At 47.6% G+C, this 27,027-nt stretch overlaps 7 protein-coding genes across 7 annotated transcripts; 4 read left to right on the forward strand and 3 right to left on the reverse strand.

Annotated features, from left to right (window-relative positions):
* Window positions 1-694: 694 nt before the first annotated feature.
* Window positions 695-1,648, forward strand: EDB91DRAFT_1052877 (uncharacterized protein; the record flags this gene model as incomplete). Its single annotated transcript, XM_041313704.1, has 2 exons — window positions 695-1,218; window positions 1,276-1,648. 2 exons carry the CDS (start codon window positions 695-697, stop codon window positions 1,646-1,648), a joined length of 897 nt encoding a protein of 298 aa, XP_041177439.1.
* A 756-nt stretch (window positions 1,649-2,404) lies between these two features.
* EDB91DRAFT_1281564 (uncharacterized protein) lies at window positions 2,405-5,948 on the reverse strand (the record flags this gene model as incomplete). Its single annotated transcript, XM_041324743.1, has 10 exons — window positions 2,405-2,575; window positions 2,632-2,991; window positions 3,037-3,210; window positions 3,265-3,694; window positions 3,747-4,366; window positions 4,426-4,580; window positions 4,630-5,062; window positions 5,330-5,668; window positions 5,725-5,826; window positions 5,874-5,948. 10 exons carry the CDS (start codon window positions 5,946-5,948, stop codon window positions 2,405-2,407), a joined length of 2,859 nt encoding a protein of 952 aa, XP_041177440.1.
* A 610-nt stretch (window positions 5,949-6,558) lies between these two features.
* On the forward strand, window positions 6,559-9,513 carry EDB91DRAFT_1131525 (major facilitator superfamily domain-containing protein). Its single transcript, XM_041318659.1, has 21 exons — window positions 6,559-6,903; window positions 6,953-7,010; window positions 7,063-7,118; window positions 7,179-7,193; window positions 7,242-7,261; window positions 7,319-7,379; window positions 7,428-7,484; window positions 7,549-7,602; window positions 7,658-7,720; window positions 7,768-7,829; window positions 7,886-7,901; window positions 7,950-7,984; window positions 8,042-8,060; window positions 8,116-8,216; window positions 8,316-8,423; window positions 8,475-8,525; window positions 8,592-8,644; window positions 8,696-8,830; window positions 8,880-8,985; window positions 9,037-9,137; window positions 9,187-9,513. Exons 1-21 carry the CDS (start codon window positions 6,721-6,723, stop codon window positions 9,348-9,350), a joined length of 1,518 nt encoding a protein of 505 aa, XP_041177441.1. The 5' UTR covers window positions 6,559-6,720; the 3' UTR covers window positions 9,351-9,513.
* A 171-nt stretch (window positions 9,514-9,684) lies between these two features.
* EDB91DRAFT_1201993 (MFS general substrate transporter) lies at window positions 9,685-12,828 on the reverse strand. The gene is made up of 20 exons (XM_041320670.1): window positions 12,344-12,828; window positions 12,119-12,291; window positions 11,990-12,066; window positions 11,923-11,937; window positions 11,841-11,869; window positions 11,759-11,788; window positions 11,687-11,705; window positions 11,544-11,587; window positions 11,420-11,494; window positions 11,322-11,362; window positions 11,104-11,267; window positions 11,003-11,051; window positions 10,877-10,948; window positions 10,747-10,823; window positions 10,648-10,690; window positions 10,565-10,589; window positions 10,390-10,448; window positions 10,142-10,334; window positions 9,957-10,090; window positions 9,685-9,907 (listed from the first exon to the last, which is right to left on the reverse strand). The coding sequence occupies exons 1-20, from the start codon at window positions 12,346-12,348 to the stop codon at window positions 9,714-9,716; spliced, it is 1,518 nt and encodes a 505-aa protein (XP_041177442.1). The 5' UTR covers window positions 12,349-12,828; the 3' UTR covers window positions 9,685-9,713.
* Window positions 12,829-16,020: 3,192 nt separating this feature from the next.
* EDB91DRAFT_1131554 (major facilitator superfamily domain-containing protein) lies at window positions 16,021-18,968 on the forward strand. The gene is made up of 21 exons (XM_041318660.1): window positions 16,021-16,091; window positions 16,161-16,509; window positions 16,559-16,616; window positions 16,669-16,724; window positions 16,785-16,799; window positions 16,852-16,871; window positions 16,928-16,988; window positions 17,041-17,097; window positions 17,155-17,208; window positions 17,264-17,326; window positions 17,381-17,442; window positions 17,499-17,514; window positions 17,564-17,612; window positions 17,758-17,830; window positions 17,930-18,037; window positions 18,089-18,139; window positions 18,206-18,258; window positions 18,310-18,444; window positions 18,494-18,599; window positions 18,650-18,750; window positions 18,800-18,968. Exons 2-21 carry the CDS (start codon window positions 16,324-16,326, stop codon window positions 18,961-18,963), a joined length of 1,488 nt encoding a protein of 495 aa, XP_041177443.1. The 5' UTR covers window positions 16,021-16,091; window positions 16,161-16,323; the 3' UTR covers window positions 18,964-18,968.
* A 2,586-nt stretch (window positions 18,969-21,554) lies between these two features.
* Window positions 21,555-22,579, forward strand: EDB91DRAFT_1346926 (uncharacterized protein; the record flags this gene model as incomplete). The annotated part of the gene is made up of 4 exons (XM_041325901.1): window positions 21,555-21,743; window positions 21,792-21,851; window positions 21,917-22,444; window positions 22,497-22,579. The coding sequence occupies 3 exons, from the start codon at window positions 21,555-21,557 to the stop codon at window positions 22,211-22,213; spliced, it is 546 nt and encodes a 181-aa protein (XP_041177444.1). The 3' UTR covers window positions 22,214-22,444; window positions 22,497-22,579.
* Window positions 22,580-24,406: 1,827 nt separating this feature from the next.
* EDB91DRAFT_339997 (uncharacterized protein) lies at window positions 24,407-26,340 on the reverse strand. The gene is made up of 3 exons (XM_041326923.1): window positions 26,316-26,340; window positions 26,137-26,267; window positions 24,407-26,014 (listed from the first exon to the last, which is right to left on the reverse strand). Exon 3 carries the CDS (start codon window positions 26,007-26,009, stop codon window positions 24,507-24,509), a length of 1,503 nt encoding a protein of 500 aa, XP_041177445.1. The 5' UTR covers window positions 26,010-26,014; window positions 26,137-26,267; window positions 26,316-26,340; the 3' UTR covers window positions 24,407-24,506.
* Between the last annotated feature and the right edge of the window lie 687 nt (window positions 26,341-27,027).

Here is a 27,027-nt window from a genome sequence, read left to right on the forward strand (position 1 = left end):
GGGCATGATCCACCGCATTGTCCAGCCCCCAGTGGACCAGCAGAACTATACTCGCCTTGGAGTATTCTACTTCACCATGGCTAACGACGATGTCAAGTTGATGCCGATGGTTGAAAGCCCAGTCTTGCAGAGAGTGGAAATCCAGAGACGTTGCGACGATAGGTGAAGTGCCCTTTGTGCAGGTCCGTTAATGCGGTGTTGACGACCATTCCTATTGGTGTTCTTGCACAGTCCGTTTTCACTCGTGTACTTCCAATGTTCCTTGCACAGGACCCTTCGGTCCCCTTCTACTTCAGGTTGTAGAGCCAATACATATCGTTGTCATCCCAATCTGAAATCGGGAGGTGATCATAGACCACCTTGTGCGAGTTCCTCTTTGAGAACCACAGTATGGCACGTGAGAATTTATTTGTCATCGTGAATCTGATCAATTTTTGCTTCGCATCTTCTTGGACTCGCTGATCTGTGTTGAACGTGCTGTAGGTCGGCGCTTTGACAGATACAGGTCATCCATTTACTGGCTTGATAGTCGTTATTCTTTCATACCATGGCTAAACACGGCATCCGCAGTGCGGCTGGATGAGCTAAAAAGGATGCACGATCCCGAGCCTTCTGGGACCCGAAGAAAATCAGAGCTGCGGTTGAAAGGGATTTGCGTGAGTTGATTTGCATGTATCCACATAGTTTTCTACTAATGTGCTTGTCAGATGTCCATTACATCAAACAGTTTCCATCAGACTTCCTGCACATCCAATGCAATGGAGCACTCGTTCGTGAGAGGGTTCAGCAGGTCTACCAGTCTTCTCCAGACCAATTGGAGAGCATGCCTCAGCAAGGCAAAATTCTGCTGCCGCTCAGTCATCTTCCATCTGGCAGTGTCCCTGCTGGTATGCCTCCCCATCTGGCCATGCGGTATGAACACTTTGTATCTGAATTGCACCAGGGACGGCTACTCCGACGGTGGGATGATGTAATCGCAACCCATCCCAAACATCATCTTAAGGCAGATGGCAACCGTTCCACCACTGATGCATTTCACTTCGGGGTGTGGGAGGTAACTGCCTCGAAACCACGCCTGACCAGGGAGACGAGGGAACAATCACCGGAGGCGAAGAAAGCCATTGATGAGCTCCTCGGGTATGTCCAGTCGTTCATAGCTCCCAATATTGGCACTGCATTGGAGCAGCACGCTCCACTCCATGCTGAGGCAATGGCAAAGTGAGCTATTTGTTGTAATTGTTGCGGTAGGCAGTTGATCGACATGACAATCACCAGAGCCCACTCTCGTGTCCGCCAACATCTGAAGCAAGACCTTCTGCTCCGGCCCATGGTGGATATGGGCGGATCATTTTTTGCTGTGGCGGTGAAAGAGTTTGGGTCGGGTGTGGTGCACATTGACTGGAACGACAGTTGTGCGCTGTACGCATACATCTTTGCAGTTGGTGACTGGGAAGGAGGTGAGTTTTGTATCCCGCAGCTGGGTATCAAGATTCCTGTGCGTCCTGGTCAAGTGCTGGCTGTGCTGGCCCGGGTGCTGGCCCATTTCAGTGCTCCAGTGACCTCAGGGCGGTGCATTGTCTTTACCTGCTTTACTGATGCATTGCTATTTGAACACTCCCATCCTGATGTGGTAGTTGTTGGCCATTAGATTCTGCTCTATTGCTTATCATGCAGGGTCAATGACCCTGCAGCAGTCCCTACTATGCTAATTCCATGCTTTCCTCTGGTTTTATGTACTTGCACTCTTGTAAGGTGTTGGGAAGCTGTGCATGCATATTCTAACCCTAACCCTAACTAAATGCTGTATTCTAGTTCGTTCCTCAGGAGGTGTCAGTTGGGCTGTAGGTGGGCGGGCTAGCACCGATTCAATGCTGCGGTGGGCACAACGATTCATCAGGTCAATAAACTCTCAGTGATTGGACCTAGGAAGTTGCAAGAAATGAGGAACCTCAGGAACAGGACAGCACTCGCAGAGTGGATGATGCTGCTAGGCCTCCCCATCATACAGCCCTACTGCAAGACAATGCGCAAGCGGTCACGACAGCCATACAGAGCATGTTCATCTCCAACCATAATGTGCCTGCTGATGTGAATGCTGTCAAGCAGGCGTCAGCACTCCACTTAATGCTGTGTTGCACACTAAATCATTGTGTATCGTGCAATTTATTAAAGTTTGCTTTGGAGTATCATACGAGACAATACTTTATGTTCTACAAGATTACTGAATTTGATGGTATGAATGCGATAAAACAGAGCTGCTGCAATATGAGTGATAACTGGTACCGACAGAAATTAGTAAAAGGAAGCGATGACAAACATCTGCCATGGTAATGAATATTTAGCGTTATTGATAATGTAGAGAGTCTGCAACATGAACGGAGAAACATATGAATGTGCAGTGGAATTATATCTGGTTATAGGAGTCAGAGGAATTTCCACTGATGACAGAGTGGATCCATCGATCAAAATCAGTTGCGGAGTCGTTGTCTGGGATTGATTGGTTGATAATGTTGGCAGTAGTTTCGTTCAGCAGTACGTCTAATGTGTAAAAACACGTATGCAAATCAAACTTGATCTGCGCAGTGAAGTCAATAACTTGATTTTTTAGAATTTTTGCCAGGGGACACGTACATTGATTGTTTGTGTTGGATTGATCGGAAGATATTCATGTGCAGTGGAGCTGCACAAGAACAGGCGGGATCTCAACAAAGTGTCGTCACTGTGAGATGGCTCCTCAAAGAGTATACTACCATCTGAAGCATGAGGGGCACCGCATCCATGCAAGTAGCACTTTAGATGCGCCATGAACTGTTCAGCTAAGGTAGCATAGTCCAGATCTGGAATATATCCCATGCGCAAATGGATTGAGCGCTGCTCAATTGGCCGATAGGAAATGAGGTTGATAACTTGCTGAGGGGAGGTTAGTGTACGACCAGCGAACATCCCTTGTATGATAGATTGGGCAGAGCCAGGTCCATTGATGTGAAAATACTGATAGCAGATTAGAAATATCCAAATGCCAAATCACTGACTCACGTCACGAAATTTCATGTCATCGTGGATGACATGATTGAATGCAGACTCTAGAGCAGCATAGACTGCATGCAGTCCATGTGCAAGAGGCGTCTCATTCCCATAGATCATATGACATACCAGCCGCTGTCCAAGGCTTTCCTGCGCTGCTTCAGACAGCTGGCGTAATTGACTGATCTGCAATGTAGATAGGTTAGATGTGTATCATCTGTCCGGTGATCAGTCATCTACCTGTACTGTACCATCTACTTCCAGGATCATCGTGTATGGGTCACAGGCAAATGCAACATCGAGCTCCCTGCGGCCTGTAGAAGGATTGGTAATGACGGGCGGTGGCCATGAATGAAGACGATGACTTGTCAAGGGAGACATAACATCTAAAAATGGTTGTGCTACAGAGGTTTGATACGCATCCAGCAGGTATACGAGTACATGGGGCGAGATAGGAAGAAGCTCCATCTCCAGTATGAATCCAGTGCAGATGATGATACTATAGGCACGGAATGAAATAATGTCATCATCTGATGGGGGAAGCGATGTTACTGTTGGCACGTAATACCCAGTGTCAGAAACCAGTTGCCAATGACCAGAATACTGCGTTATGAGTGTGATTAAGGCACCCCAAAAGGTGCGCATAGGACCATTTCCAACGCCATGCCCTCTGTTAAAAAGCTAATTAGCGCTTATGTTGACGATAATGAATTTGAACCTACATATTTGCAGTTATTGAGCCTATAACCATGTTCAAGGGCGTGCAGTCAGTTATCTCCACATCCTCTGGCAAAACTGGCTCGTCACTGGTGCCTACTTGACAAAAAGCCTTGCACACCGCCAAGAAGCCTTGAGCGGCTAGCATAGCGCTGGGGGCTGTGATGTCTATGACACGATTCTGAAGTCCAGCAGCAACTCTACTGGAGTCAAGATCGTGTCCGAGTGAGGTGCGCCATGCATGCAATGCTGCACGTGGGGACTGATGAGCAGCCACCACAGACACTGATGATGAGGAGGCCGATGGGGAGGAGGTCGATGGAGGGGAGGTCAATGGAGAGGAGGTCAATGGAGAGGAGGTCAATGGAGAGGAGGTCGATGGAGAGGAAGTCAATGGAGAGGAGGCTGAGAAAGTTGAAGAAATTGGCGATGTCAAGGCTGATGAAGGTATAGATGCTGGTATGGATGAAGGTTCGCTGGCGCCAGCTGCTGGCAGCAGAGGAGAATTAGAAAGTGATGGCAGAGACGCAGATGCAGCCAGGAGGGCATCTAAAAGACTTGATTGCCCAGTCTGATCAGCCGCTGGAACATCAGTGTTTGCAAGCAGTAAACTGCCATCAGGTAGCTGTAGCAAATGCGATGCTCTCCTGAGTATTGTTCCTGATATAAAATATAAGTGCGTACCTCCTCGGAGTCAGTGATACACAAAGAAGAGCAGTTGATCTCCTCGAGGTCTTCATGGAGCGATGACTCATAGTGGCCATTCCACATCCGAGGCGCCAGACAGCAGTGCATGCCATGGCCATTGACTGGCCCAGCAATGATATCCCACAAAGGGACTGTAAATATAATGTCAGCAGGATAGCGCTTGAGTAAGGATGGACTCACAGATGAATACAAGCTGATACTCGTGGTATGGTGCTGATGGCACAGGGAGTCTAGATCCGTTCTTTTGAAGGTCTCTATGTGTCACATGTTCAGGTGATGATCTTGAAGGAAGAAGCTTAGCCCCACGTGCAGAACATTGTCCTTTTCCTGTCATCATGAATGACCAAGGGAACTGAGAGGTTGGTGTTAGTTGGCCAGTTGATGATGAAGGTGAACTCGATCCAGAAAATGCGAGGCTGGCGGTCTCGAAGTGTGAACAGAGGTAGTGATGGAATGAAGAACCTGCTGCGTTGTCTTTCTGGAAGTTGCCTTCAATCTGAAACACGAGGCCCAAGTTGCGAGCCTGCAAGATAAAACTTCCAATTTTTTGTGGAATCGGTGCGCGCATCTCTCTGAACAGCTGCTCATATTCTGTGTGAACAGTGCCATGCATCTAGCACAGATAAGCAAAGATCAGGACAACAGGTGGACAACTCACAGGCTCAGGATGTACCACCACTAGGTACTTTGTGACTTCGCGCTGTTGGATGACATTTGATGACCTGGAGTTTCGACTGATACGACATGTTGAAGAAGAGGCAACAGCATTAACAGACCGTGCTGCCTGATTTCTGCAAAGGGTCGGGATCCCTGAAAGGGGCGATGGAGAAACACCAGGTCCATGAGTTGATAGACGTCAGTCATTGGTGGTTCCTGGTACTGGTGGTCCAGGTGGACTCCATGGAGTGAGGGAGGCAGCAGGCCATCCGGTGCCAGTCGCTGACATATTTGCTGGTGCAAGAAGTAGGCCAGTATTGGTTGAAACTGATGCTAATGGTGAGGCTGGAGGCTGAAGGTAGCCGTGCATGGGATTGGGAAAAGCGACTGGAGTTGAAAGTGAAGGCAAGGAGAGATTTGCGGAAGTGCTTGTGCTGAGTCGGCAGCTGCTGAAAAAAGAGGGTGTGCTGGGTTCTTGATTGAGTGGTGCAAGTGGTAGATGCTCATAATATGGACTAGAGCACAATAAACACGTCGCTCGAGGGTCTGCAGAAGAATCATTCTGACAACATTTCAGTCTGAAGCTAGAATGCATAAATATAAATATTGAATACGCACTGTCACAAATTGTTGTGCTGCTGAATCTGAACAACGACGAGGAGGAAGGGCCGGCACTTCAATGACTGCATGATCTTGCTCAGAATGCGAGCAGGCACATGTCTAACAAGATCATCAGTTTCACATCAAAGACGGATTCAGAAGCTTACCCCCAACATCTCAATGTACCCAGTGCAGCGACACCCGCTTCCATGACGGCACCGGGACATTTGTAGACTTGGCATGGACGTGGTCAGAAGAAAAGGTGGGGTTGTTCGAGTTTATTTTTGTTACGCACTTTTTGGCACTGGCCCGTGCACTTTGCCATCATTCCATCAAAAGTAAGGTCGAAGGACAAGGGACTCGAGTGGTTGTTGCAGACATCAGAGGCGTAAAGTTATCGTTGCAAAGAGATAAGTTCATGATCTATCAATGATTAATGATCTATTGCCAACAGTATCCTAAAATGGAAGTGTAATCACATCTTCCGGAAAGCGAAAGTTGATTTTGCAAAAGTGAACTCAGTGCTCACACAATTTGAAAGTGAAGGCATTGATATCAAACCCTTTTGAATTTTGTCCGCTCCGGCCCTTCATAGGTTTCAGATGGGTAAGGTCTCAAGCTCTCGAACATTCTATCTCTCGATCTTCTAAGACCTTTCTGCTGGCAAGGTACGAACGCCACACTAACTGCATCATGATATTTCAAACTTTCGGATGACCGTGACGGTTCCACAAACATTTGGGGTTCAACGAAAGTTCAACGAGGATCAACCTCCGATGATCACCCGGTCCGAAGCTACTATTTGTTATTTCTCGGACAATCAACCCACAGGACAGGCCGTCCTGGCATGAAATCTGCTTTTGGAGCAACATGCCCGGGGTCACGGAGTTCATTATATGCGTCACGATAATGCCTCCAGAGACTTCAGACTGATATAAAAGCCATCCGTTTGGATGGCTGAACTTTTACACCGCTTAGTTGAGCGTAGCATTTCACTGCTCTTGCTTGCCCCACATGCCCATCGACGAAGAAAAGAAATCAGAAAATGTGGTCACAGTGTCGAATAACGCTGATGACTCCAGGCTGATGACACTGGACGCCAGCCTGAGAATGGCGGAAGAGCGAGCGTTATTACGCAAATTGGATCGCCGGCTGATGCCCACTGCCACGGTCATATACCTCTTGAACTACATCGATGTATGCAACCATTCATCTATGACCTCAGCGTGCTCATGTGTAGGCGTAGCGTGTCGCTGTTACTAGTGCACGGCTGCAAGGTTTAGAGGCAGACCTCGGATTGTCAAGTGAGTGAAGTGGACGGCCGTGCTTACTGTCCATGCTTACTCGATCACATAGCCGTTCAGTATGAAACTGTTCTAGCTATTCTTTATGTAACCTATTGCCCAGCACAAGTGAGGAATGTTTCTGGACAACCTATGCGATCACACTGATAAAATCACACATGTGACTAGATACCCTCGAATATGGTTTGTTGTGCTGTTGTTTATGAATAAAGACTAACCGACTGTCTGCAGATTTTGAGTTATATTTCACGGTTTGTTGTGATTGCAAAATATTTTTGCTCTAGTCAATGCTAAGGAGACGTGCTCAGACCATCGCTGTATATTGGGGCTTGCGTTGTAACATGGGGTCTTACAAGTGCTTTAACCGGGGTGAGCCTAGGCGGAAGTTGTGACTTGTGCTTGCTAACCGCCGCACAGGTCACAACAAACTTTGCGGGCATCATGGCTTGTCGTATATTCATTGGTCTTCCTGAGGTAAAAGTGTCCTTTTTTTTCTTTTACAAACACGTGGGAGCTCAACGAATGTGGCTTTCCTCAGGCTGCATTTTATCCTGGCGTCATGTATCTGCTCTCGCGATGGTATACTAGGAAGGCGAGCATCCGGTTTTTAGAAATAAAATAAGTCTCCACTAATGTAACGCACGCAGGAGCTTACTGTGCGGTCAGCTTGGTTCTATGCCGGACTTCTAATCTCGAATGCATTCGGAAGTGTAAGTCGTCGCGGTGTGCTACGGCACCCGCTAACCATTCGTTTTAGTTAATTGCAGCTGGAATTCTCGCAAACATGCAAGGCAAACTGGGACTTGCGGCCTGGAGATGGTAGGATGAAAACCCTATTCTCATAGCAGTACCCTAACCGCAGTGTTGTGCCGCAGGTTATTCTACATAGAGGTATATGTTACTCATCCCCCGGATCTTGTGTTTTGATTCGTGGCTTAGGGAGCTATCACCATGTTCTTTGGCTTCTTGACCATGTGCGCGTCTCCTTGCTTCCATTCTTACTCAAAGTTGACAGCTGCGATTTCATCCAGGTGGCTTCTTCCAGATTTTGTAAGCAGTGCATCTTTAGAACGAGTTTCGGAGGATCTGACATCACACCACACAGCCCCACAACACTCGATGGCTTGACGCAGCGGAACGCCGCTTGGCTCAAGTTCGCCTCGCCGAAGATGCAGGGGAAGCCGACAAGGATGCTGACAACCTCACGTACGTCTAGTTTGAGTTCCATCGTTGCCTATCACTGACAAGGCACTGTTCCATATCACTTCCGTCAACTGGCAATCGTTCTGGACCCTGGTGTTACAGCATTTACGATGGCTTGTTGCTGGCTATCAAGGATCCAAAGACCATCATATTCATGTTTATGAGCTGCTCGCAAATCCTAGGCAACAGTGTCGTCAACTTCTTCCCAACGTAAGTATGTGGACAATCTTGAATGTATTGTACTAACATCTGGCGGCATAGCTTAACTGCTACGCTTGGTTTCAACACTACAGATACATTGTTGATGGCGGCGTAAGCATGCCATTCCGCTGTTGCATTCACAGTTGTGGCTCACTGTCATCGTCATCTAATCGCTAGTCCTCCATGGGTACTGGCGGCAGCCTTATGCGTACTCAACGGATGGCATGCAGGCAAATCTGATTCCTGGTAATGCAACACATTCATTTTGACAAAATGATTAGATAGGACTGGAGAACGGTTCTTCCATATGGCTAGCTGGTGGTGGGTGGCTATCGTCGGATACATCATCTCGCTATGCACTATGAATACGGGCGGGCGATACTCTTCCTTGTTCCTCATGACCACTGGGTATTGTGGTAAGTGCTCGTTGGAAAGCTGAACGCAGGGTTAACACGTTTCCGAAAGGATTTGCCTTGACATTGACCTGGGTTTCAAACGCCATTCCTCGTCCTCCAGCAAAACGCTCCGTAGCTATGGGACTTGTCAATGGGTTTGGAAACCTAGGTAGCATGTGAGGTCTCTATGTTCAGTGAAACGTTGGATTACTTACAGGTCTTCACAGCATGGGCTCCTACGTCTGGAATGCCGCGTGGGGCCCTCAGTACCATCAATCCATGATTATCTCATTGTGCAGTTTCGTTTGTTCCACATTCCTGGGCTTGCGTGAGTAAAATCACAACTTGACGATTTTGATGTACTCAAGCACCGATAGTAATGCGGTGGATATTAATCAAAGAGAACAACCAAATAGATGGGGAGGAGAAGAAATTGATGGAAGGCCCTGGACGCGAACGTATCGAGGAGGCTGCTAGATTGGAAGGAATTTCATTCGAAGAGGCTCTGAAAAGAAGGAAGAGCTTCAGGTATCTGTATTGATCTTTTAAGAGACTGTAATCATGTACGATAGATCTACTATGATAGGGTTGGACTCTTGTCACTTGGATTTTGTACTCCACTTGATTTAGAGGTTGACGTCGACTGCAAGAGTTTGAACTCGGACTATGTAACGGTTTCAGGAAGTTATTTGGCAAGAGCCTTGAAATATATGAGCAGTTCGACTTCCAGCCCTGTGACCAATACATGCCTAGAACTATCCACTCTCAATGGTTTTCGCTCGCAGGGGCAACTACATGATACGCTGTAGATGCCGTATTATGCTCCGTTTACACAGATTGGTTCCAAGGGAATCAATGTTTTTTTTGAAAAAAAAGTTACATCCTCGATACCAAGTATTACTACTTACAATGTGTATCTAAAGTCAGGCGCACGGTCTCCCAACTCCCGTAATTCTTCGTCCGAATACTGCACTTTCTCTCCCCGTTCCATTGCTATGCGCTCGGCGGCGTCACGCTGTGCGTTGATCCTCTTGTAAAGGAAAACCACAATTGGTAAAAAGATGAATCCAATCCCAACAAACATGAGCTCCACTGCGTCTGAAAAACAGTGAGTCAGTAGTGACAATGAAGTTGAAGTGAAACTTACGGCCGAGAATAAAACGAGGTGAGTCTTGTGACCGATAGATGACGGATGAAATTGCACCACTGAAGTTTCCGATGCCGATCTGGAGGGCCATGCCGACACCTCTCTTGTACTGGCCGGAAAGATTGTTCCCGAGCCTTTATTACCACATGTTAGCCTTGGTAGTAATGCGAGTGACAACGACAGACCAAGAAACTAAGCCAGGAACTGCTGCATAGCTTCCTATGACAATGAAGAAAGTCCCAAAGTACTTGACACCGTCAGGTGCGGTGGATATATTTATTGAAAAGCCGACGAGACACATTACAAGGCCGGCAAGAATGAAAGGGAATCGCATCTTCAACTTGTCCGAGTAATACGCAAAAACGAGCAATGTGATAGCTGAATCCAACAAGTCAACGCACGAGATTGCAGATAGAAACGTAAGAAGACTGACTTGCGGCGATATATGGTGGTACAGTGAGCAACTGGCTGACTGGTGTGCTATATCCAAAGCTGAATGCAATTGAGTAGATGGATCATGATTCACTTGTGATAGCAGACCTCTGGATGATCGTTCTGGCATTGAAATATTTTTAACACCATCTCTGAAAATCCAGTAATGGACTTACGGGAGAAACAGAGTGATGCCGTACACTGGGGGTGCTTCAGATCAGCGTCTGCCATCTCCGAGCAGCAAATGTGTATCGCTTACAAGGCCCAACAATTGACATGTAAACGAGGATGTGAAGCCAGACCTAATCATTTTGTTGAAGCACAAAACACGACGACGCTCGTAGTATCGGTATCTTACCTGCCAGTCCCCGAATGCGGCCCAGACGTGCCTGGCTGCAAAACCCTCTTCCTCGCCCACTGATGAATTGTCGTATTCTGAAAGAAATCTACATCGTATCTGCCCACTCAGCATCTATTGCCCGACTCACTTTTCTTCCAGACGATAAAAGCACGCTCTTCCGGGGTCAAGAATGTAGCTGTGTCCGGAAAGTCTACCAACACTGGGCGATCATATGAGTGAGCCCTCTGGGTGATCAAATAAGTGGTGTACGCACCAAAGAGAGCAATGATGGCTACAACTATTGTTGCAAGGCCTTCAAGCAACTGCATGCAAGTTCTGAGTATGACTTCGGTCTTTGATCATAAACGAACTCACGAAGATCCAAGACCATCCTTCGAGTCCCGCGGTGCCACTCATATGACCAATCGCAAATGCCAGTAGACCGGAGAAAGCACCTAAATTTTCTTTCGCCATTAAAAACTTGAGAACATAGCAAAACAACAAACCTGCAACTGTTGCGGCGCCAACGAACAGGCCAACTATCGGAACACTTCAACATATCAATACGGACAGTTAGATGTGGGATAGCTTACTTCGATATTGTAGCATGTGTCTCGGGTACCACAAAGTAAGGCTGTTGATCCATCAGCACGATTTCGCACATAATGCTCGAGTTATATGTTACACTCACTAATAAACCACACCAGGAAACAAACCTGCCTCCGCAATGCCAAGACAGGCTCGCACTCCAACAAGCTGAGGGTATCTGATATGCAAGATCAACATCAAGTCAAAAAATATGGCGAGAATCTTACGTCTTCACTAAACTCATGAGTGTCCTAACAGTAGACTCGCTTAGCTATTTCAGACGGTAATATGATTGAATGACGCACATAACTATCCCCCATATAAACTATCGTGTGTCAGATAAAATCAGAAGCTACCATACAAGACTTACACTAATCCCTGGAAGCCATCTACAAGAAACGAGTTAGTCATGCAGTGCTCGAAGGTTGGTATGAACACTTACCTGGATGGCCTGAATACTTTGAGAACAAGGCTGGAGGTTGCCGTCAGAGCGCATACAATCAACAATTCGGGCCAGAACGAACTTAGCGGGGCATTCACACAGACAATACGGCTTTATGGTCTTTTCAGAACATACCGACAATCTGTCAGCATAAGGACGCTTACTATGAAGAACATCGTCTGCTTTCAGCCATAAGTTGTCAATTCTGTCAACAAAACACACAAGACGTACTAATGCTATGTTATATCTGTTTCCCGTGAGATCCAGCTGAGTGACGAGCCCGTCCAACTTCGCATTACCGATGTTACCTGGTTGAAAGTGAGGAACACGTTAGATATACTTACTACGAGAACCACGCACCTCTATCAAGAAAAGACAGCAAGTACATCACAGTGAGGATGGGCATCAACTGCACGTCAACCTTTCTCCACAGTTTTCTCTCCTGTTCTGGCGTCAGCATCGGCACATCTTTGAGATCCGAATTTGAGTCCCCCGGCTGCTCCTCCGAGGCATCATGCTGCTTGAGTTCAGAACTGATAGAATTCGGGTGATCAGTAGAAATAGTGTTCGAACTTCCCAACGTACGTCATGGCAAAACCGTGATGGCAGGAAGAAGGGAAGAAATTCTTCCCTGGTAGAAGCGCGACTGATGCTTTTAAAGGTTCGCGTTGAATTCGGTTGTTCAATCATGGACTGGGACATTACGTCCCTCGAACCGATTAGATCAGAACAGGTTAGTTTGGTCCCGCGAATTCCATTTGCTCAGACTGTCCACCCGTTAGTAACAACTGGATTGAACGAGATTGAACGCTGCTGTATCGACGGACGCCTCACTTTTCGCCCTTTCGTCAGATAAGTAGAACCAGTGGCTTAGAATTCATTTCCACGGTTCCGAGTGGCTTCCTGTCCGTCAACAGGAACTCAGGATCGGTCCAGGAAGGTCGACGGAGCTCGTGGCATGCCAATGACGCTTCGTGGAGTTAACGATTCATTGCGCTGCGCCGCAGTGTAAACTAGTCTCCCCTAGACAGACAATAGACGAACGAAGATAGTCGTTCCTTCTTATTATATGGTGTCAAGATTTGAAGAGGTCAATTGACCAACACTTCCAAAACAGTAAAAGCACTGCCACAGCTCACTCATTCCGAAGAACGGAAGTAATCATCGAGGCGACGTCGACTGCTGGTGCGCCATGTTGATTACTATCACCTAGCGCATTCTTCCCACTAAGGGCCTGACCGTGGCCTGGGGAGCTTTGGTAATGGCTTGGCTTTAGTTCTTGGATGAAGTTCTCCTTCCTTCTCCTTCTCGCCTCTTTGCCTCATCAGCGTCATGCTCATCTGCGGCATGCAGCCTTGTTGCAGCAGTATAGCCCTTACCATGCAAGCTCCTCCCCTCCTTCCACCACTAGCATTGGCTCTTGTAGTGGCCCCACATACTTTAGGCGAGAGACTACCATTTTCATTCCATTGAAACTTATCATTAATAGGTTAACCATTGCCTGCCTGCACCCTCGCTCTATGTTAGCCGCTTGCTGCGCTCCAGCAGAGGCTTACGGTTTGACTCCGAGGGCTAACATATTTAACTGTAAGTCTACTTCATGGCTATCGTCAACGATTCTTATAATAATTTTTTTTCAAGGTTTGGATTCGGTCATGTTATGAAATGCATACCACCCCCTTGTTGTTTGGCCCGTCTCAAATCCACGTTCACACTTCCACTATCCCGTCCGACTCTCTTCGTTTCTTCCGTTCGATCGACGAGAAGTCCATTGACATCGCCTTTAGCCTCAATTCTTGCTTGCGGAACTCACTTGGCACTCGGGGAAGATCTCAGTGGGGCCTTTGACCCTCTTAGATCCAGTGTATCCACGGCGGAGGGCAGGCTGTCATTTCAATCGCTGCTCGGTGATTTGTCGGCATCTTTAAGAAGTTCGCAAGAGGCCCTCTCCGGGTTTCTTTCGTCATTTCACCTTCGGTATGACTGAGACTTGGTGAGTTATTTTTGTCCTTCCTCGATATCATTTTAGCGCTGGGTGTATCTATGGTCCCGTCAACCTCGGCACTACTCAGCCGAAACACGGATTCCTCTGCCCTGTATGCGGTTGCGAGATGCGCATCGCCGACCCCGAAGATGGCAAGACGATCCGCAGGGACGGAGAGAGTGGTGGGTTGCAAGTACACGGTCCCATTATTTTTGTTTGCCATAACAGAAACGCGGAGGCCACGTCCAGCTTCGTCGAGGGTGGCTGGTACCGCACTGGCGATGTCAGTATTATCGAGAACGGTGTTACGCGTCTCAGCAGCTGCACCAAAGACGCTGTCGTCGTACGCGGTGTGCCGTACGGCATTCCAGAGCTGTAGATGCACCTCCAGACTGTCGAAGGTACCATGTACTCCTTCCTTGCTGCTTCCCTTGACCGCCGTCATGCAACGAAGCATCCGAATGAGAGCCTCATGGCCTTGCAACAAGTTAAAAGCCTTACTGAGCACAAGTGTATGGTAAGTGCTTCTCTGATTGCTTGGCGTGCATACTAATTGAAGATCTCGACAGTCTTCTCCTACGCCCTCGCACACTTGTCGGAAACGAGAATATATGGCCAGTAGACTACTATCTGCGAATCAAAGTCGACTCTTTCCCAATTAGACTTGTACAAAAATATCAAACTCGACAGAATAACATTATCGACTGAAACAATCAATGTCCACGTACTCGGCCAGCCTAACATTGTCAGTCACGACGATATATAGATATCGCTCCATTTCGAGTTGGCTAGCTTTCTCGTGAGTTGATGGATAGAAACCAGGGTGCAATAGAAAGAGGAATTACATATCGTACCGGTGCCCGGCACCGCCACACCATCTCCTGGGGCAGTGGAACTATTATAAATTCCAGACCTTGAAAGAAGGAAAACAATCATTCCTTCTGTTTCAAGGTGTACTTACCTGCGTCATACCGCTATGATACCGGCGAATAACAATTCTTTTAGATAGAGGGTATGGCAAAGGCAACGCCGTTGATTTGCCCGTCCAATGACCTGGAAGCGCAGAATCTCGTAAGATCTGCTGGTGCTAGAGAAAATTACTTCGCGTAATACTGTAGAAACTTGAACGATGTGACAGCAAGAAATCGATAGCTAGTAGACAGTGTGCACACATGTTGCACAAATCCGGTAGCTGCAGATCACTGAGATGACCAAGAGATTACCCTGCAGGAACATGGAGAATATGTTCCTATAAGTTATACTATAAGTATGCGCGGGCTAGCCTGTTGCGAGTCTAATAGTAAAAAACAATCGGAAACATTACGTTTGTAAGTTTCTGGCCATCCGATAAAGTAATAGGGCAAGACTGAACCTTCAAGCTTCAAACACCACTGTCTTTCGAGCCAGGAGAATCGACTCGAAAAAAGCTATTAGCCTTGACACTTAGTATGAATGACCTCCATCATGACGTCGGTTAACTTTGGACCTCGTGAGCAAGAGTCATATTGGATGTTGAAACGTTGAACAATGGAACCGTTCGTCACGGACATATTTGGCGGGTAGTTAGGGGTATTTTTGCCAGCACAACTGACAGAACGGCAAAGCTAGTCTCGGACCGTAGTCGGGCCACACTAGTACAATCGTTCCTTCTTTATTACATATGGAGTTAACCGGATGTCTTGCGTTAAGGCCCAATGATCTCAGGATCATTTCACCTCTGCACTACCACAAGGTCATCGTTTTTCACTATCTGTGGTTTCTCGAACGATGAACTTACAGGAAAGGCCCCATGACGTGATTGATGCTTTTGTTCTAGCAATTCCAGCAACTTCTTGTACTAAGCATCTGAGTATCCTAGTTCCTCGTCCACCGGGACCCGGGACCCGTCCAGGTCACGGTGAACTTACCCCACTTACCTTCCTGGCCACTGGTGTCCGATCGTCTGTTTCCATAAAAGTCTTGAGGTGTCAACCCCGCAGGGGTAGCCACGTATATTGAAACTCAGGTGTACGTAAGTACTGTACTCAGCCGGTGGGGCGCACATTAATTGTCATTTACACGGGAATGTGACATCCATAAACTTATGCGAAACACAGATTACGCACCATCAAATCTTCTCACATAAGATACCTTCTCGCTTGTTCTTTGGGGAGAGTCTCTTGCACCAGTAATAAGAACTTGTGTCATACATGCATGGATCCAGCCTGACCAACTTCGAAGTAGCTCTCGGAAAGAATGCTTTCCCCGGTCGATCTGAGGTGTTCCTGCCTTCATATGTGTCCGCTCCCCGGTATGGTATAAATAGGCACAAATTTCAGTGATCAATATTTCAATCTTTGTATATGTCAACATTGGGCCATGGAGTTGATTGATCAAACGCTGCCACCGCTCGCCAAAACAAATTCCCTTCTGATATCATGGTTACCTTCCGGATCTGCTTTTGGAGCAACACGCCCGGGGTCACTGAGGCATCGCGATAAAGGCTCGAGTGACCTGATATAAAAGCCATCTGTTCGAGTGGCTGAATCACTGCGTTACGTTGAGGGTAACGTATCACTACACTCAGGCTTGCTTGCCCCACATGTCCATCGACGAAAAGAAGAAGTCAGAATCTTTCACAGAAAATGTGGTCACAGCGTCGAATCAGGATGACTCCATGCTGTTGACACTGGACGCCAGGAAGGCGGGAGAGCGGGCGCTACTCCGCAAGTTGGATCGTCGGTTGATGCCCACTGCTGTGGTCATATACCTCTTGAACTACATCGACGTATGTTACCATTCATCTATGACCTCCTCATGCTCACGTGTAGGTGTAGCGTGTCGCTATTACTGCTGCACGGCTGCAAGGTTTAGAGGCAGACCTCGGATTGTCAAGTGAGTGAAGTGGACAGCTGGGCTTACTATCCATGCTTACTCGATCACATAGCTGTTCAGTATGAAACTGTTGTGGCTATTCTTTATGTAACCTATTCTCCGGCACAAGTGAGGAATTTTTCTGGACAACCTGTGCGATCTCACTGATAAAATCATATGTGCGACTAGATACCCTCGAACATGGTTTGTTATGGTGTTATTGTTTATGAATGAAAGACTGACCGAATGTCTGCAGATTTTGAGTTATATTTCACGGTTTGTTGCGATTGTAAACATTTTCGCTCTAGTCAATACTGAGGAGACGTGCTCAGACCGTCGCTGTATATTGGGGCCTGCGTTGTTGCATGGGGTCTCACGAGTACTTTAACCGGGGTAAGCCTAGCTAGGTGGAAGTCGTGACTTGTGCTTGCTAACCACCTCACAGACCACAACGAACTTTGCGGGCATCATGGCTTGTCGTATATTCATTGGTCTTCCCGAGGTAAAAGCATCCTTTTTTTCAAACACGTGGGAGCTCAATGAGTGTGGCTTTCCTCAGGCTGCATTTTATCCTGGCGTCATGTATCTGCTCTCGCGATGGTATACTAGGAAGGCAAGCATCCGGTTTCTAGGAATAAAATAAGTCCCCACTAATGTAATGCACACAGGAGCTTGCCGTGCGGTCAGCTTGGTTTTTTGCTGGACTTCTAATCTCGAATGCATTCGGAAGCGTGAGATTTCTGCCGTCACGGCGTACTACAGCACTCGCTAACCATTCGTTTTAGTTATTTGCAGCTGCGATTCTCGCAAACATGCAAGGCAAATTGGGCTTTGCCGCCTGGAGATGGTAGGATGGAAACTCTATTCTCATAGCAGTACCCTGACCGCAGTGTCGTACCGCAGGTTGTTCTTCATAGAGGTATATGTTACTCCACCCCCTGGATCTTGTGTTCTGATCGGCGGCATAGGGAGCCATCACCATGTTCTTTGGCTTCTTGACCATGTGCGCATCTCCGTGTTTCTATCCTTACTCAAAGTTGACAGCTGCGATTTCATTCAGGTGGCTTCTTCCAGATTTTGTGAGCAGCGCAATTTTAGAACGAGTTTCGGAGGATCTGACACGACACCACATAGCCCCATAACACTCGATGGCTTAACGCAGCGGAACGCCGCTTGGCTCAAGTTCGCCTCGCCGAAGATGCAGGGGAAGCCGACAAGGATGCTGACAACCTCACGTATGTCCAGTTCGAGTTCCATCGTTGCCTATCACTGATAAGGCACTGTCCATATCACTTCCGTTCATTGGCACATCGTTCTGGACCCTGGTGTTACAGCATTTACGATGGCTTGTTGCTGGCTATCAAGGATCCAAAGACCATCATTTTCATGTTTATAAGCTGCTCGCAAACTTTGGGCCTGAGTTTTACCAACTTCTTCCCCACGTAAGTATGTGAAAAAGCTTGAATATACTGTGCTAACATCTAGCGTCATAGCTTGACTGCTACGCTTGGTTTCAACACAACAGATACACTTTTGATGGCGGCGTAAGCATGTCATTCCACCGTTGCATTCACAGTTGTGGCTCACTGTCATCGTCATCTAATCGCTAGTCCTCCATGGGTACTGGCGGCAGCCTTATGCGTACTCAACGGATGGCATGCAGGTAAATATTATTCCTGGTGATACAACGCGCTCATTTTGACAAAATGAATAGACAGGACTGGAGAGCGATTCTTCCATATCGCTAGCTGGTGGTGGGTGGTTATCGCTGGATACATCATCTCGCTATCCACCATGAATACGGGCGGGCGATACTCTTCCTTGTTCCTCATGACCGCTGGGTTTTCTGGTAAGTGCTCGTCGGAAAGCTGAACGCAGGCTTAACACGTTTTTGAAAGGATTTGCCTTGACATTGACCTGGGTTTCAAACGCCATTCCTCGTCCTCCAGCAAAACGCTCCGTAGCTATGGGACTTGTCAATGGGATTGGAAACCTCGGTAACGTGTAAGTCTCTATGTCGAGTGAAACGCCGGATTGCTCACAGGTCTTCACAGTATGGGCTCATACGTCTGGAATTCTGCGTGGGGTCCTCGGTACCATCAATCCATGATTATAACATTGTGCAGCCTCATTATTTCCACCACCCTGGGCTTGCGTGAGTAACATCACCACTTGACCATTTTGATGTACTGAAGTATTGATAGTAATGCGATGGATATTAATCAAAGAGAACAAGCAAATGGATATGGAGGAGAAGAAATTGATGGAAGGCCCTGGACGCGAACGTATTGAAGAGGCTGCTAGATTGGAAGGAATTTCATTCGAAGAGGCTATGAAAAGAAGGAAGGGCTTCAGGTATCTGTATTGATCTTTTAAGAGACTGTAGTCATGTATGATAAATCTCCTGTGGTTGAGCTGGATTCTCGTAACTTCGAATTTGTACTTCGCCTGATTCAGATGTCGACATTAACTGCAAGATCTTGAACCTGGAATAGCGCTTCCAGGAAATTGTTTGGCAAAAGCTTTGAATCCAAACAAGTGGGCGCATTCTAAAGTCTATTCTCAATGGTTTTCACTCGCAGGGATAACTACACAATACGCCGTAGATACCATGCTCGGTTTACATAGGGTTAGTTCCAAGAAGACAGTAAATGTGTTTTTTAAGAAATATATGTATATTACATGACATCCTCGATACGAGGTCATGAGGTAACTAATACTTACAATAGATGTGTATCTGAAGCCAGGCGAATGGTATCCCTTTTCTCTCCCCGTTCCAATGTTGCTAGGCGCTCAGCTGTGGCGCACCGTGCGCTTGACCCTCTTGTAGAGAAAGACCACAATTGATAAACGATGAAAGTCACTCCCGACAAACACGAGCTCCAGTGCATCTCAAGACATTGGGTTAGCAGTGCAAGCAGCGAAACGAAAAGATTGTTCCTGAGCCTTCATTAACATTACCACATGTTAGCCTTAGTCATAACGCAACTGACAATGACGTACCATGAAACTACGCTAGGAACCGCTGCATAGCTTCCCATGACGAAGTACTTGACATCATCAGGTGCGGTGAAAATATTCATCCAAAAAGCCAATGAGACGTATTACAGGGTAGGTAAGAGGACCGACTTGCGGCGACATTAGCTAGTACGGCGAGTAACTGGCTGATCGGTAGTGCTACATCCTGAAGTTGAATGCAATTCAGTAGACTGGATATTACGTGCCAGTCCCCCGAATGCGGCCCGGACGTGTCCTGGCTGCTAACCCCTCTTCCTCACCCTACGGACGAGTTATCGTATCGAAACAAATCTGAATTGTATGCGCCCGCTCACCTGACTCACTTTTCTTCCAGACGACAAGACGGCAGGTACATTGGAGTGAGGATAGGCATCAATCACAAGTCAACCTTTCCTCTCCTGTTCTGGCGTCAGTATCGACACATATTTGAGATCCGAATTTGAGCCTTCCAGTTACTCCACCGGGTGGTCATGCTGCTTGTGTTCAGAGTTGATATGGTCAGCGGGAACAATGTTCGTAACATACGTCAAGGCAAACAGCAGGAAGAAGAAGGGGTGAGATTCTTCCCTGGTAGACGCGCGCGACTGGAGCTTTAAAGGTTCGCGTTGAGTTCGGTTGCTCAATCATGGATTTGGACGCTACGTCCCTCGACCGATTAGGTCAGAATTCCATGTTAGTTTGGTCCCGCGAATTCCATTTGCTAAGGTTCAGGCCGTCAGCATCGATGCTACTTATCTACCCATTAGCAAATAGATTAAACGTTGTGATATCGACGTACGTTTGTGGCGCATGAAGCACTCCATGCCACCTAGAGTTCCCCGCTGTAACACCCGTGACAAGCCACTGAAGAAACAGATTCTCGTCCGATGACAGAGGCCTTTTGCTAAGTGGGTTGAGTTTCTTGAGTTCAAATGGATGGATGGTTCCGGTGCTGTGGAGCGCTCGCCGGATGGTGGTAGAATGCAATTGTCGCAATTGGAGGACGACTGAGCGGTCATCTGGTTGCAGGAGGGCACGAGGCTCTGAGAATGTGGCCTTGCCTGGCTCCAACACAGCCTGCCAGAACCAGGAGGCGCCGTGCTCAACCAGGAATGAATTGTGACGTTGCAGGAACTTGTTAGTTGCAGAATCGAGTGCAGGACGTTTGTAACACCCGCTGTATTGAACACCCTCATATTACATCCACAGACTAGTAAGTACTTGGAATAGTGAGTATGTACTTACGGTGACTAGCACATTGACATGATTCCGAGTCGGTGCTGACGGACTTCTGGGGTTGTTCACGGCGTACTACGTCCATATCTGTAATCCAAATGCGAAGGGCGTCGGTGACACAAAAGCGGTCAGGACGTTAACGTGTCTTGAAGTGCAATTGAACAATTTCAAGTTGAAGTGGTGCGTTGAACGGATGCCTTTGCAGGCACAACAAATTTTGAATCAACTACATGGTTCGTTCTACCATGTACGTACCGCCGCTTCGAATATTAAACCTAGAATCTCAATAGTCAAACTGAACACGGGTCTGATGTCTTAGTCGTGACTCGTACCGTGCAAAGTACTCACAAGTGACCATCCAGCTATAGAACATATCCTTAAGCTTGACGCTCGTTCAGTTGAAATACTCCAGCTTCACAACGCATGTGGCTTCTACAATGTTAGTGTTCCGTCTAGTTATCCACCACGGTGAATATCTAGGTAGATAACCCAAGGCCAAAATTGATAGGTGGATAACGTGGATAACTCGTAAAATGGTGTGCGTGTGTGGGGGTTACATGCGCAAAAGCTTGAATCCCGAACACTGCGGGTCTACGGGCTCGAACAAGGATCCAGTGTACTCGGTTGGGCGGAACTTCAAGATAATGTTTGTTTGGTTGAACATTGACTCGGCAAATGACCAAAATAACTTCAAGTTGTCTATCCTCCTCATTGTGATCAGTAAACATGGAACCACATCTCAAGGATCAATTAGTTGATTTACGACTCCGTCTCAAGGCATTGCCAACAGATATTCCGATTCTAAAGACATCAAAGTACAACTATTCTAACCTCGAGCCGGATAGGTTTGGTAATCGTGTTGACGGCCTGAAACTCGTAGAGCGAGGCCCGGAGACAGAAGCCGTGCCAGTGGATGTGTTTAAAAAATAGATTCAAAAATATCCAGGTGATATCATCCTCTAGAAGTGGGTGGCTGATACCCTCGAAGCTGCACAAGGCCTCATTCTCGCGGCTGGAAAAGCTGTGAATCAGATTTACTTTTCCTTCTGGCGAAACCGAATTACTAACCCGCCATTCAATTACCGAAGTCTTCGCCTGAGGTCGAACTGTCAACTCATGACCACCTAGACATAGAGCTTGTGTCGGGTGGGTCACAAACACCTCACAGCCCCCCAATCAATAAACCGAAGGCAACAAAGAAGAAAAAGGCCAAGATTGTGGAGTCCGACACGTCTGTCGTGCACCTATACAGAGACGCCAAACTAATACCTGCGAAAGGGAAAGGCGGTGCCAAGCTTGATCCTCTGATGGATCTTGTCTCTGTCAATCCATACCTCAAAAGTAACCCACAAAAGATGATTGTTCGGTGTGCTGGCCGAATATAGATGTGCCACCACCTGGGCTGCGCCTCGCTGGAAGGCCCGAATATTCGGACATGTGTTACAATGCGGGAAAACCGGACAAAATCAATTTGATGCTACGTGACCGTGTTCGCCCTATCATGGCCGAAGAATCCTTAGGTAGTCGTGTCGAAAGTCAGAGCCCATTAGTGTCAACTGCCGAGTGGGTAGAGTTACCTAGACAAAGACCGATCTGGTGATGCCCAGCCACTTGCGGTATGTAAGACCCACAATTGCATTGTCCCGAAGCTGATCATCAACTGACTAGAAACTCGCTAGTTCGGATTTTCTCGCTTGTACCTAATTTGATGGCTGACGAGCGGACTGGCTCGACGTTCACTTAGTTCAACTCACCACTCCGCAGTCGGCAGCAGGTGAATCGCCGACAAGGATTTGGCACCCTCTAAAGAACTACCAAGGAACACCATAACTCTTCCGCCAGCAAGCAGTGTGGTAAATATGGATTCACGGGTACATTTGTCATTTCATTCAAAACGGGGTTCACAAACCTGTATCGGCGAGAACTTCTTATATCACTTACTTAGAGGTCATCAATCGTAAGTTTTGCACTATGCATGTGACAGTCGCTGCCTTCTAACATTACTAGATGAATTTCAAGTCACTGGGCGACGTTCCTACCATGAGCGCCTCTACTTTTGCAACAGACGACCTGAAAGACCTCGTTCAAGAAGTACTCGATGGGTACATTGCCAACGAAATGCCCATTTGTCTCGACACGCAAAATCATCGCAGGTGACGGAGTGGACGCCTCCATCCGACGAAATTAGCTCGGCTGCTCACAAGATTGAGTTCTCCCCGAGGAAGTGAACTATCTGCGGGATCAACTGATGGCCCTCATATGTAAAGCCATCGTTTCCTCACGGACTTGGCCATCCATGGTATGGAAGGTAACCACGACATGGTGGGAAATGACGCGGACGAGGAAGTGAGTCTCGATTACGTAGCCCTGGTACTCTCCGATTAACTAGGTGCTGGTTCATTAACCTATGCGACAAGTATTGGGTGTATCTATCTTTCTTAGAGTCTTATTTGATAACTACTTGACCATAGTATGTGCGCTTATTGCTACTTCAACAACGTTGAGGGTGATCAATGAACGCATCTTCGTGCGCGGGTCACATAGAGAGAATTCTACATCAAAGTGAGTGTAAGACGCGGGCTGTAGGCTGTGTGGGAGTGTTGTCAGGGAGGATTAGGTATAGTCAATAGCCAGCGGTCGCGTTTGATGGTTTTGGTGTGCGTGTGGCTTGTGGCTAGTATAATATACACTTTTCTTTCTCCCTTTGATCTCCTCTCTCCTCTTCCCTGCACTTCTGCCTTTCAGCTTGCCCTCTCCTTTCCCAGTCCTTTGTTCATGCGACCGAATGCGCTGGTTCTTGACGATAGCCTTATGCCTTCTCCGTACCAAAGCGCGGGTCCATGACTCATCAGGAGTTCAATGAGGTTTGAGCCTTGGCTATTGCAGAATGATGCGAGGCAAGGTGATCAAATGGCTATGCCCAAGAACCCAAAGAAACACGATATTATCGCTATCAGCGAATAGGACCGCGGCGCACGTGTGTCAATGCAAGCTACTGGGCACATTGCGATGATTCTGCGTGTCGCTGCCTTTACTCGGAGATCAATACAGCATTTGCAAGGGCTGAAAGGCGATCAACGCGTCATGAAATTCGTCAAGTTTTCACTTAGTATGACATGATCAATTCTATCTTTTCCAGGTCCTCCTCAGTAGTGTTGCCGCAGCTCGGCTAAATCCGGCTCAGCTTGGTGGCTTAAAGCATGAGCCATTGGGAAAGAAATTCCAGGCAATTATTTGAAGTATTGGATCATGTAGAGTTCATTTTCTAGTTCCCATAGCTGTGCTTTTCATTGGGGAAATGTGCTTCAAATCCCACAAAAATACAATAGAAGAACCGGCAGCTTGGAGCTGCGGCAACACTACTCCTCAGTGGGCCGCGCATTCCTAGATTGTCCGAAGAATGAGTTTTTGCTTTAGCGTTGTAGTAACTCGATGCTGATCGCTTTTGTGATGCTAGTTTGCTCAAAGAAGATGACATATATGCGCATGTATCGACAAATGCTGAACTCCACGTTATCCTGCCAGGCGGTGCGAAGGAGCAAAGTCCAACGTGTACATATCTCAGAACACATACCTATAGTAAAGTACTTACAGGACGACAAACACATTCGTATGACGAAAATGTCTAACATATGGTCTACCAAAGGATTCGTCACGATCTCACGCCAAAACAACGCTTCACGCAGTCCACGAGTCGACCCTCAGATCTACCAACGCACCCAGCTTTCCAAGCTGCTTCACCACCTCCCTCGTATCGGATGTGCGGTACCCCGTCGCATCATTCACAATTTTCCTAACCGCTATCAAATCCCTTACGTCCTCCTTCGCTCCAGCTCGTTGAAGCCCATAGCGTATGATTACCGCGGGCAGCGACAGCCCACTTGCGTGTCGGAGACGCAGCCACTCGGAGAGCTGCGGGAGGTAGTGGAACTTTGTCATGGGGGGCATTTCAATCGTCAGCCGCGACAGGCACGGCCATAGCGGCGGCGCTATCTGGTTGTATGATTCCAGTACGAGTTGATCAGCAATTTCCCGAATATCGTGGTCAAGCACCACTTCTGTCACATGAGGGAGCGCGGTAAATATAGAGCATATGTTTTTCCCGGGGCCATGCATCGACTGGAGCATGTTCTTCATCGTCAGCTTGCACACAGAAGGGAACTTCGGCGTCTGGTCTTGCCGGAGGAAAAATGCGGGTGAGGAGAAGTCAATAACACTGCCTTCTCCCCATGCCAGAGAATCACCGTGGACTGCGAGGTGATGTAGATTCGGTGCTGCTATGGTCCCGAGGACGCTACTGAGATAGGCTGGCTTCTCTGTGCCCATAATGATGCTGAGAGTTTGGAGAGCGGGAAGCATGATAGGGTCCAATTCATTGTCCGTTTTTGCGTGCTCCACAAAAAAGACGCGTCGGTGCACCTTGAGGGAAACGAGATTCCGTGCACATGATAGGAAGTTGCGAAAGGCGATGAGACTGTTTGGAGTCGGAATGTAGCTAAATTGACGCAAGAAGTTGAGACTGATATGCGTCAAAGACGATGCATCGAAGTGCCGAGGCAATATGTTCGAATCGCATCCCTCCAATGTCAACATCTTTAGCGAGGGAGTATACGTGGGCGATAGAAACTGAAAGGATTCCCTCAACGAAGTGATCCAACCACTGGTGTGACAGACGATCTCGACCTCACTCAACGCAGGCGCGTGAGGAAGACCCAGCTCTGACAATACAAAGCCAAAGAGGCCCGAGTGATTGTCCTCCTCATTGATAATTTTGAGGCTCCTCCATCTATGGCTGCACTCCCGCAGCACTTTGAGGCATGTCTTGGTTCCGTCAAAGACCAGAGTCCAAGCAGCTTGGCCCCATGGGTTGGGAGGTCTTGCGACGTATATGACAACGTCAACTAGCGCATTCGCAGATCTCGTCACATTCCTCTCGAGATGTTCCCTCGAAAGGGAACCGAGCCTTGTCACCATATGCAGACGTGTCCAAAAACGAGAGGTGCCGAGAGCAAGTGACCGCCATCTACGACACACACTCGCAAGTGCTATGCAATCAAGGCGTAGCTGCTCGTTGGTGCTGTAAATGTCGTCTGCAACTGCTTGAAAGATAACGAGGAGGAGATCGTCTGGCAAAATTGAGATCAAAGTGATATATTGTGCCAGAGAGGAAGGTTTGGCCATTCTTGCTGCATGACGGCGATTCAGCTTGAGAAGGAACCATGAAGAAGGATTTCATACCTGCTTTTGCGAGATGGGTACTGCGTTAGCGGTTAATACCGTGATAACACGAGCTTTTAAGCTGACTGACTTAGCAGAAGATGCAATTCGCGCGAGGAAGTCTCACAGACTGATGAAGAGCTTGCTCGATTCCAACAAAACGGCACTGTTCGCGGGTGAACCCACGGTGATTACAGCGGTTTTTTCCGTTTGCGTATGAAGCTTTCCTGGATTATATTCAAACACGACAAATTCGACGTAGCATCTCACCCGATTCAAAAATTAAGCTCGAGGTCTCCTAGGATCTCCTGTAACATTTGCATATTTAGCGGTGGTCGCAAGGTCCGGGCTCTGTGAGGGTCGTGCAGTCTTGTCACAGGTCACTGGTCCATCCAAATGAAAGTAGGTTCGTTGTAAGCTGCCTTTTTTCGACTGCGGTTGTGGGAACAGTATGCGCTATCTGTGCGTGGCAAATGGTTGGCCGCCAATAGTAGTCTCTAGGGCAACGCGTATGTTAGAACACTCGTAGAGACTTGTAGAACACAGCTGTAGGCTGTTCCCGGATTACCCAAATTCAAACTCTACCTCACACCTGTAGGGTGGGGGGAATCGGGAGAAGCCTCGAGTTTGAATCTATTGGTGGGATATATGCTGATAACTTACCTACAAAATAACTATCAAATAGCCGCTCACTCTCGAGACGACCGGCGGATGAGAGCGTGAAGATTGATTTCTTTTGCCCTAAGGTTTCCGAGGCCCTTCCAACGCTATGACAAAAAATAGTAACCAGTCGCATAAATGAACCACAGTGCTGGGGGACCAGGGGCGAACATCTAAGACGCGATGTGTGTCGCAAAGAAGCATTCGGGAAAATATCAAATAAGCTCACCTCAGAGGTAGGAGGTTTTGCCACGGGAAGCGGCGCTACTAGTAGTGTGAATTTTGACCACCAAGAGCTCGAGGGCTCTACTCGTTGGCGTGT

Source organism: Suillus paluster (genome assembly GCF_016628075.1).
Source record: "Suillus paluster strain FC165 chromosome Unknown EDB91scaffold_24, whole genome shotgun sequence".
NCBI lineage: Eukaryota > Fungi > Basidiomycota > Agaricomycetes > Boletales > Suillaceae > Suillus > Suillus paluster.